The sequence below is a fragment of the Crassostrea angulata genome, chromosome 5, assembly GCF_025612915.1.
Source record: "Crassostrea angulata isolate pt1a10 chromosome 5, ASM2561291v2, whole genome shotgun sequence".
NCBI classification, from domain to species: domain Eukaryota; kingdom Metazoa; phylum Mollusca; class Bivalvia; order Ostreida; family Ostreidae; genus Magallana; species Magallana angulata.
In genome coordinates this window covers 13,807,009-13,817,431 of record NC_069115.1, presented here as the reverse complement: position 1 = coordinate 13,817,431, position 10,423 = coordinate 13,807,009, and the positions used below count along the sequence as shown (strand labels likewise).

General features: G+C 32.4%; 1 protein-coding gene across 1 annotated transcript; it reads right to left on the bottom strand.

Annotated features, from left to right (window-relative positions):
- Positions 1 to 2,709: 2,709 nt before the first annotated feature.
- Positions 2,710 to 10,012, bottom strand: LOC128185112 (uncharacterized). Its single transcript, XM_052854790.1, has 3 exons — positions 9,311 to 10,012; positions 2,951 to 3,079; positions 2,710 to 2,834 (listed from the first exon to the last, which is right to left on the bottom strand). Exons 1-3 carry the CDS (start codon positions 10,002 to 10,004, stop codon positions 2,710 to 2,712), a joined length of 948 nt encoding a protein of 315 aa, XP_052710750.1. The 5' UTR covers positions 10,005 to 10,012.
- Positions 10,013 to 10,423: the final 411 nt, after the last annotated feature.

Here is a 10,423-nt window from a genome sequence, read left to right as displayed (position 1 = left end):
TTTCTAATAAATTATCAGAAATCAAACTGCTAGCAATATGCACACCTCTGATATGTGTACAATTGATCTGGAATAAAAAGACAACATTCTATCTTGAAAAGTGCAGGAGGAGCTATTTGCATACTAGTAATAAGGGCACCCCTTTGGCAGCCGCCCGCCCTCCCATCAGCCATTTGAACCATTTCAATAACCGAAAAAACGGTTAAAGACATCCTCCAAGAAACTGATCAAACACATATATGCTCCATGGTTAGGATATATTAAAAGGTGACATACAATACTACACCCCCCCCCCCCCCCGAATGACTGGTCTCCTCCATGCAGCTCCTGAGGTCAAGTGCTGACCATACCTTCTAATCCAAACCCTGTCTCCATGGATTAGCTGCAGTGCAATTTAGTTTGATACAATTCTGTATGTAAGCAAGTAAATCTACCGATATTTTGACTTGTTATTTGTGTTGAATTTTGAATAATGCCTGTTGCAGATCTCGAGTGTCTGAAATCAATTACTAGTATCCTGTTTAGTACAATACTAAGATAGTCAAAATCAGTACTGACTAGTGATTAAAAACGTCGTGATTATTTTATGCCATAAAACTTGGTTACATTGACGATTCTATATGATAATTACTATGACCTACCACTCGTAAAATGTCTTACGTTAGGGGAATCTGTTTCAAGTGTCTGACAGATGCAACAAACATTGTCATTTGTGTCTCCAGGCTGAAGAACCTTGATCTGTAGTATTCCGGTATATTATATTTCAAAAAGAAAAAAAATATGAATGAATGATATATTATCTTTGTTTAGATATTAGAATCGACATGCTTCTGACTTTTTCTGATTGTTTCGTCAATAATTTTTAAAATTAATTTCGCATAGTCTTTACGTCATTGATGTCGATTATTATTTATGGAAAACGATTGCATTACTAGACTGTGAGCAAAACAACGGTTATAAGTGGAATTGTTAAGTAAAGAATACCCTGAATCTTTAAACATGGAAAAAACGTATACCAATGTTACATCATGTAGTCTACACTCTGCAGAGGAAAAGATGCATACTTATTTCGAAACCAAATAACTCAACAATCACTAAGGAAAACTAAACCACTGGACATATCTTCTCTTTTAATCCAGTTACATTGTCGAAAAAATATAGGTTACACTAGATTTCTCTAAACCCATCAAATTAATGTTTAATGTTTCAAGTATATTGAATAAAAAACAAAAAAAATAAACTAAGTGCTCATGATTGAGAGATTTAATTTAAAAATGTTTCTACATTATATTCATGACATGATATTATAAAGCAAAACTTAAAAAAAAAATGAAATAAATAAATAAATGAAATTAAAAAAAATGAAATAAAACAAGACGGAGAAATTTCATAATTTATATACATGTTCAATTATGAAGTCAAACAACAAAAACATAGGATTTATTCTTTAAACAATACAGCATTATTGTTAGAAAATAGCATTTACGTAATTATTGTGTATTTTCTGCTGCAATTGCATTTATAAATATATCTTGTCTGTTTTGTCCAAATTATACAGCCGTTGTATTTTTTACGCTTGGGTTATTAGTGCTACCTTTTAGAGCTCTCTAAAAGAATATGACGTTATCAATAACGGTATTTCTATCACATGAAAGAGATACTCACTTTCAATTTTTTTTGTAGTAAACAGCTGATGCAAAATGCATTACATAAAAATTATTTTATTTATCGGATTCATAAATCAAAAAAGTGAGAATGTTTGGACCGTATTATATGCGTACATGTATACATGAATATCTTGGCCAAAAATAAACTGCATGGATGAAGCGGTTTTAAGCAAAAACTCTAACGGTTCTTTTTAGAATTATATTTCAAATAGCTTTAAGTGTGACAACTCTAATATTATGAACACGCACAATTAAAGTTTCTGTCATTATCATGAATGTGTTATTTGTTTGGTTTTTATTTTCAACATCAATATTTCAAATAATATTGTAATTTTAAAGAAGCAAAAAAAAGGTACTGAATTAATTCCTCATTCAGTTATGAAATTGATCAATTGCCATTGCAAACGAGGGTAAAGTAAATACACTAGTCTCGATCAAACAGGTTAATTCAATGAATTACCCAATAAGTTTATCAAAAGTATGCTGGCCTAAGGTTATAATATAAAATGTCCTTTAATACTACAACATAAAACCCGAGAATGATTGATCTCCTCCATCCGTCTGTCCAAAGTGTGAACCACCCTGTTGCATTTTTATCCAAACTCTGTCTCCACGACTTAACTGCAGTGCTATTAAACTTGATGATGTTCTGTAAGGATCGTCTGATCGTCCATATACGAGGGTTATAGTCTTAACTGATCCATTCAGAATAAATTGGAAAAACAGATCATGACTATTTGAACCCTGGGTTATCTTACAGAAAAAGACGTACACTCCGTCCACTGGTGCCGTGAATACGCCATCTTGATTGTTGTAACCACCACCAACGTTAGAAATAATGTGGGGAAACACGACTGTGTGTCCACTTACTGATTCAAAACCCTGAGGATGTGTAGCTGAAAATGCAACTTTTTTAGAAATCACTGCAAATAGAAAAAAAAACAACACCATATACAAATCCAAACGAATTATGAATTAAAAAGTCTTATGTTTAGAAAAAATAAACAAATAGAAAGTATTAATTTGAATAAAATTCCTAACATTATATAATGATTTTAATTCCGATTATGAAATTATCTGAATCGTTTGCCAAACCTGGTAACTCTGCTAATATTTTGACTTGCTCGTGCTGAATTCTGAGTAATATCTGTTGCAGATCTCGAGTGTCTGAAAATAATAATACGATAAGATAGTTTTAATCAATATTGATTGTAAAAATCATAACTGTTTATAATTAAAAAACAGCAGCCAAAAAAATTATATCATGGTTATGAATGACGCACCGTTCATAAAGGTTCTCACTCTAGGAAGAAACTGTTCCAGATTTCTGACAGATGTATCAAACATTGTCATTTGTGTCTCCAGGCTAAAGAACCTTGTTGTCAAATTCAGAATTTCTTCATCGACTCTGTCTATTAGACAAAAAAATGTTAACATGAATTTTGAAAGTACACAAATAATTGTTATGAACAACATTCATATTATTCAAGTAAAATATGTTGAAAAACAGCCCCCCCCTTTTTTTTTTCTCGCAGCACAATTTTTTTTAGAAGTAACATATAAAAAGTTGAATTATCATGGAGTTGCCCCCCCCCCCACACACAATTTTTTGGGGGTATGTAAAAAAATTGATAAAAAAATAAGGAAATGATGAGTGAGGTTGAAGTTATATACCAAGCTTCTCCGTCAGTTTTCCTTAAGTAAAAGTGACAAAGTACTTCGTTTAATTGATAGGCGTCAAAGTATTCGAAATCAAATCCCTTTCATAGTGATTTTTGATACTACATTAGCCTTTTTTTCTATTATTTTTGACGGGGTATGGGATGCAAATCTTTTCGCCATTTGTGCAGACGATGCTTGAAAGAGTTACTGTATACAGGGAAATGTTCGCCGCGTTTTATATAATATTTGCAGGTGTAGAAGGGCGAAACTTACATAAAGCGAAATTAATTCTGTATACAGTATATTCGCTTTGTATAAATACTCTAATGAAAAAAGTTCTAGTTCAATACCAACTGATTTATATAATTTGATTGAAATTAACACTTATCATAATACTTATACGATAACGAAGTTTTGTAGTGTGATCTTTTTAAAAATTTAAATAATTCAATTCACTTTTTTCATCTTATTTTTGTATATTTTCCTTGCGTGTAAAGAGACAATGCATTGTGAGGTCACGTTATTTAATCCCGGCTCAAGTATGGCGTAAGGGAATTTACATCCGGCTTACTAGCTAATCAAATCTCGTGTTACAAGCTACAAACACACCAATCTACCAGAGTAGAGACAAAATAAACTTAGTACACATACGTGCCCACGAACAATTTTCACTTTTCCATTTTATAAACTTTATACGAGCAACCCCAATAAAAGACAGGGAAAAAACATTTGAGTCATTAAAACGTTCATTAAATATTTTGATATAAGCTGTTTGTATAGATAACTTTTTAAAACAAAAGTACCACATCGCTTACCTGAGCAACACTGGCTAAAAAAGGGTGTTTACAGGATATTGTGCCATATGTTCCCTCGGTAGATTAACCAAAAATGAATATCCGAATTTACACTTATTTTAGCATATCCTTAATCTTTGACATATTTACCTTTATGGAATACCATTTTTACCGAAAATAAGATCATATTCAATATAAATAACTAAATTTTTAGTTTGTGTTCACGGTTAACTATCAGTTCCCTTTATTTTAGGCCCCCAATCACTTTATAAAGCAATCAAAATACATTAATGCATTAAAGTACATTTTATTAATCCACTTCTTACTAGTTATTGAATCTTATTTTTAAAAAAATCCTAGATGTTAAAGAAAAAACGTGTACCCCAATGCGCCAGAATGAATGCGCTCATTTCCTCGAATTAAAAACATTGAAAAATCTAACTGGTCTATTATAAACGGTTGTCGTTTACCGAGCGTGAATTCATTTCGTATGACGTTCCACAACCTTACTCACTTGAATAACGAATATACTTAACAGAAAAATATTGTCACATGATAAGTTAAAGACCTATAATTCAAGTCAATGTATTTGCAGGCATGTCGCTCTATTGTACCAAGGCCCATCCATTATTTTCATCTTTATTAAAAAACAACAAATGGCAACAAAGAAAGATGATTTTCCGCTGCAATAATGTTTTAAGAACAACGATAATGCTTTAACCTCATAATAGCAATGTGTCAGGACTATGGAAACTGTTTAGAAGACGTCGTTTTTATTTACTTGTGTTTAAAAAACTATAAAAAATTGTGTAGATTTTATGCAATTTATTGTTGAAGAAGGGGCGCCAGAAAGTAGTTACAACATATCATCCTTTTAGCAAGATATTTCTATTGATCAACTAAAATTTCAGCGTCAATCGTAGAACTATAAGCAAGATACATAGCTTGGTTTGGGTCATGTTTTTTGTTCAAATGAGTTTATTAGATTCAACTTGAGATTTTTAAACTTCGTATTTCCTATTCAGCATAGCTGCATTTAAAATATAAACGAACTAAAGCATGACCTCAGCTCTGTGTACAACATACAGTAGCATTGTGCGCAAAGCTCTGTATCTTTCTTATAACTCGAAGCTTGACTCGCAGGTTAGTAAAATGAAATTTGTAAACAATCAACCCAAAAGAAAAATGCACTTAAACAAAGAAAAACACAATTTATTTTTCATCATATATATATACTTATATATTTCTAGCAGCGAGAATAATCTCCGTTTAGATTGAAAATGCTGAGCATCATAATAAAACATGTTGTATTAATCAACCATTATGTAGAGATCGTACTGAATTACATGCACTAACATAATGAATAGTACTTTATAATATGTTGTTAGTGCATCAGATTTTGCGCAGGTACATGTAAACAATCAGCTGTCTGATTTACCGGTCTACACGTAAAAATTCTAAAATACAGGCGAAAGTTCCTCTCAAGTTAAAAAGAAACGAAACTCAAAACAAGCTAAAACCATGTCACAAGTGAAAATGTCAACGCATTGAAATATTTAACCTTAATTTACTTCAAATAAACGGCACAGATATATTTAGGATGTTTCAAATATTCCCTTCGCACGTAAACTGTTGCACAACAAGCACATTTATCCGCGTTCAACATGGCTGCTTCTAACATAGACTGGTCCTCTGTCTCTAACCTGATTTTCGATATAAGAAATATCGAGCCCGCAGTGAAACTGATTGACCCCCATTCTCTCTCCTACTATTATTATTTTCGTAAATTACTCAAATTTGAATTAGAATTAGCCCATACTTTTTGCAATTTGTAGTTCCTTATCCATAAGGATTATTTATGCTAAATTACGTTGAATTTGACTTAGTAGTTCTTGAGAAGAAGAGTTTTAAAAATGCACCCCCTTTATCTACAGTTTCGAGGTTTTCTCCGCTTTGAATCTGTCTTTCATTTCTACAAAATGTGATCAGAATAGCTCAGTTGAGCTTTAAGCTCAGTTAAGCTAAAGTTTTAAGACTTTTGATCGCAGTCTTTAACGCATTATGATTTAGTACTTGATGTAACGCGCTTTCTGTTTGGCTAGAAAAAAATATTTTATATCGTATAAAGAATGTTGTTTACGTCATAATATCACCAACGCCAAGTAGTATCAATCTTCCTGACATTACGATTCACTTTTTACAATTTATATAGGTAAAATGACTGTTTTATCTACCATTAATGACAAATATTTACACTATAAGCAATGAATTTAACATTTATGCGATATAAAATGGTTTGGAACCGCGAAGCGGTTTATAAACAAGAGGCCCATGGGCCACATCGCTCACCTTATCCATTGCAATTAAAATTTCTTGCAACATTCTATTTCGTAGCATATGCTATTTCTACGATAAACTTTGAATCCCTTCTGCGAACCCAGTATTAGATCAAGGGTAACTGATTTTAAAATTTGGAATCTACACTATTAATATGAGGATGCTTACGTAGTAATCTGACAAATTGAAGCTCTGTAGTTCTCGACAAGATTTTTGGACATTTTCCGTATATACTTCTACGTTAAACTTTGAACCCTCACTTGGGTTCTAAGTATTATTCCAGAGTCACTATTAAAAAAAAATATTTAGTTTTCATTCTGGAGAAGAAGATTTTTTAACTTTTTTTCCTATTTACTTTAATGTTTAACTGTGAATCCTTCTTGGGGCCCCAGTTTAAGTCTAGGCGTCACGGTTTTACCTAAAGAGGATCTACAATAGCTAAGAATGTTTGCATAGTAATCCAAAAAAACTATTGAACTGTAGTTCTTGAGAAGAAGTTTTTCAAACATGTTTCCTATATATTTCTATGTTAAACTTTGAACCTCGCCTGGGGCCCCATTCTTCGTCTGAGGGTCACGACTTCCACAATTTAAAATGTTCCCAATTTGAGAATACGTGAATAATGATCTCACAAACTGTAGCATTGTATACGAATTTCTTGAGAAGAAGAGTATTAAACACTTTCCTTATATATTACTATGTTAAACTTAGAACTTCTTATGGGTCCCCAGTGTTGATCAGCTTTTATAACTTAGAATCTACACTATTTAAGGATTCTTGCATAGTTATCTCAAAAACTGTAAAATTTTAGTTCTCAAGAAAATGGATTTTAAAAATGTTTACAATACATTTCTATGCTAAACTTTGAACCCCTCTTGGTGCCCCAATACTAGTCTGGGGGTCACAATTTTATAATGTAGAATCTACATTAGCCAATGATGTAGGCATAGTATTATCCCAAACTGTTGCGTTGTAGTTTATAAGAAGAAGATTTTAATATATGTTTCCTATATATGTCAAATGTAAACCCCGCCTGGGGCCCCAGTTTTTTCCCTTGGGCCACAAGTTTCTTTATTATATATATACAAGCTTTTCTGTACAAAGAAGCATTGCTTGTGCAGTGGTTCTTAAAAAGAGGATTTTCAAACATTTTTCCTACGTATTTCTTTGTTAAACTGTGAACCCCGCCTTGGGCCTAGTTTTGGTCTGAGGGTCACGATTTTTACAATTTAGAATCTTCACTAAATATACCAGCTATTTTGTAGACATTGCCATTGCTTGTGCAGTTGTTATTGAGAGAACATTTTTAAAGACAAACACCCTATACTCACTGTTTGCAATTATCTCCCCTTTTAAAAGGGTTAGGACCTTCATTTTTACAATTTAAAATTCCCATACAAAAAGGTTGCTTTGTACATGTACCAAGTTTAGCTAAATTTGGCCCTGTGGTTTCAGAGAGGAAGTCAAAAATGTGAAAAGTTTAAAGAGGACAGATGGACAATCGGTTGGACAGAGGCCGGACAACAACCGATCAGAAAGCTTACTTGATCCTTAGGTTTAGATGAGCTTAAAAGCGTAAACTGTTCTAAAATATTTTAATGTATTTTCTCGGTCTCAAGCCCAAAAAAGTGAGGATTTTTTTTTTGATTGCTTTTTTTGATATAACTTAAAAACAATTCTGGTAACTCCTCAAACACCTATTAATACCATGCATATTATTCAGACGCTTGATTGACGCTCCGCCTTCTTAGTCAAATTATAATACAAATACCTAAAAAGATGTAACTGTTACAGCAATGTCGGGAATTTGCGATTAGATATACAATTATAATTGAATATTTAATTATGATGTTTATAATGAGAGTCTCCCTGGCAACTTTTTAAAAAAACCTGTTTCCTTTCAGATCATGCTTGGAACATGTACAATATTTTTTGTTTTAAAGGGTTGATTTCGGTGTTTAAAATGGGGCGAGATCGCAGTGTTTAGAGGATTCATCTTTTACAAACAATTTAATCATAATAATACCTTTTATAGAGTTGTTGATGATTTTATAGTGTTAATGAACGCACTTATTATTGTGATGATTTTGCTTTCTGAGTATAAATATAAAAACATTACTCTGTCTAACAAGCCAACTCCACGTGGTTTGTGTGTGTATGTGTATCTTTATTAAGAGGAGGGCTGGAGGGTTGTGACTATCTTAAGGCAATATTTACCTTCTTTAGACAATAAGCGCTGTATAAAAATATAGGGAGCTTAAATAATTAAATTCTTTCTTTTCTACATAATAGTTTAAGGTCCAGCAGATCACATTTAAAAGTTCATGATAGATCTGATGGGTAATTTGTTGACCATCTAACCTCATTAAAAACATGAAATGGGGGCTTTCAAAATAAGCTGCCCTTAACAGTTTATAATAGCTAAAAATCTTTGCGACACCATGTATACACACAACGATTTAATCGATAAAACACTTATATTTCAGCCTTATGTTTAGTACATTTAAAGTTGCATGCACACATTTGTAGCTTCTGTCTTTGTTATCATAATATTATCAAGTTCAATTTATACGTTTTTTGTTGTTGTTTTAGTTTTATTTTACAGCCTAATTTAATTGTAAGTTTTCATTAGATATTCCTTTGTTATCAGTCTCTATTGTTATACCGGGTATTATACCATGCATTGTTAACTTAATGTTTATTCTATGAAAAATGACTATGACTATGAAAAAACTTATTTGATATAATATTATCGATTATTTGAGTTGTAATAATGATCGATCAAACTATTTAAAATGGTCAGCATGTTATACTTGCAATGGAAAAAGGACGGTGGAGGTTGATTCTTACCTTTGATTACATTTGAAATGTTCTTTTGATGAACAAAAATATCAGTATTGATAGATGCTTGGTTAGTTTTCTCCCATTCTATAGAGGTTGACAAGTTCTTTATAGCAGATTGTACGTTTGTAACGTCTGTTTGAAGGTCAAGAAATGTTAGTGATGTATATCTTATTTCCCTCTTGAAATTCTGAAGTTCCTTTGTGATGTTTGAAAAATCGCATGAACAAGTAGCCGGTTCTGAACTTGAAAGACTATTGTTTCCCAGTTGTCTTTTCATAATATCTAAATCGTCCTTCAGTTGTTTATTTTCTTTCCGTAACAATGTTATGTCGTTTTTCAAACTCTCTTGTTCTGTCTTTGCTTCAACTTGAGTTTTCTCTACCTGTTCAAGTTCTTTCAATATTCCTGTTACTTTTCTCTCGAGCTCAATTCTAAGCGTGGTTTCCTGGGTAAGGATCTGGTGCAACAGCGTGGCATCATTGGTCAGTGCATTGTTTGGAACAGTCCTTTGAACCGTCGATGATGACGTAGATGTTTGCATATGCGTATAAAGTGGACCCGTTGGGGATAAAAAATACGCAGGTTCTGGTTTATTTAAAAGACTCGATACTCCCAACACAGACGCTCCATAAGTTAGTAAAACCAACATAGAACCAACTTGTGCCATTTTGATATGTGTGCTCAAATGAATTAGATGCATTATAAATGATTTTTGATAAACTTATCATCTTCTACTTGGACTTTGGTTCCTTTTTATCAGTAATCTAAATTATCTTTCGAAATTTATCACTTAAGTATTATGTACATAACTACAACCCCTAACTCCGTATATAGGGCAAAATAAATGTATTATATTGACAGTCAGGATACCTTGAGAAAATTATTTGCAAATGATGTTATGCTAACCATCTGCATATTTGTAAACTAATCAATTCCGGGCAATTCAGTTTACGGACGATTTTATTTGGGAACAGATTTTTATACGTTATTTTGTTTCATCTATCCGGAATTCCGCGTTCGGGGTCCTGACTGTCTGTTTTTACCAAAAAACACTTAACCTGACGGTAAAATTTGATGATACCCCACTCAGTACAAAAGATTACCACTGTTAATTAAGTT

What these genes read in the sequence shown, in the direction of transcription:
- LOC128185112 (XM_052854790.1), bottom strand. Translation starts at nt 10,004, where the DNA reads ATGCATCTAATTCATTTGAGCACACATATCAAAATGGCACAAGTTGGT. An exon ending in CATTTCAAATGTAATCAAAG is followed by an intron (nt 3,080 to 9,310) that starts GTAAGAATCAAC and finishes TTTGTCTAATAG; the next exon opens with ACAGAGTCGATGAAGAAATT. An exon ending in AGTGAGAACCTTTATGAACG is followed by an intron (nt 2,835 to 2,950) that starts GTGCGTCATTCA and finishes TATTATTTTCAG; the next exon opens with ACACTCGAGATCTGCAACAG.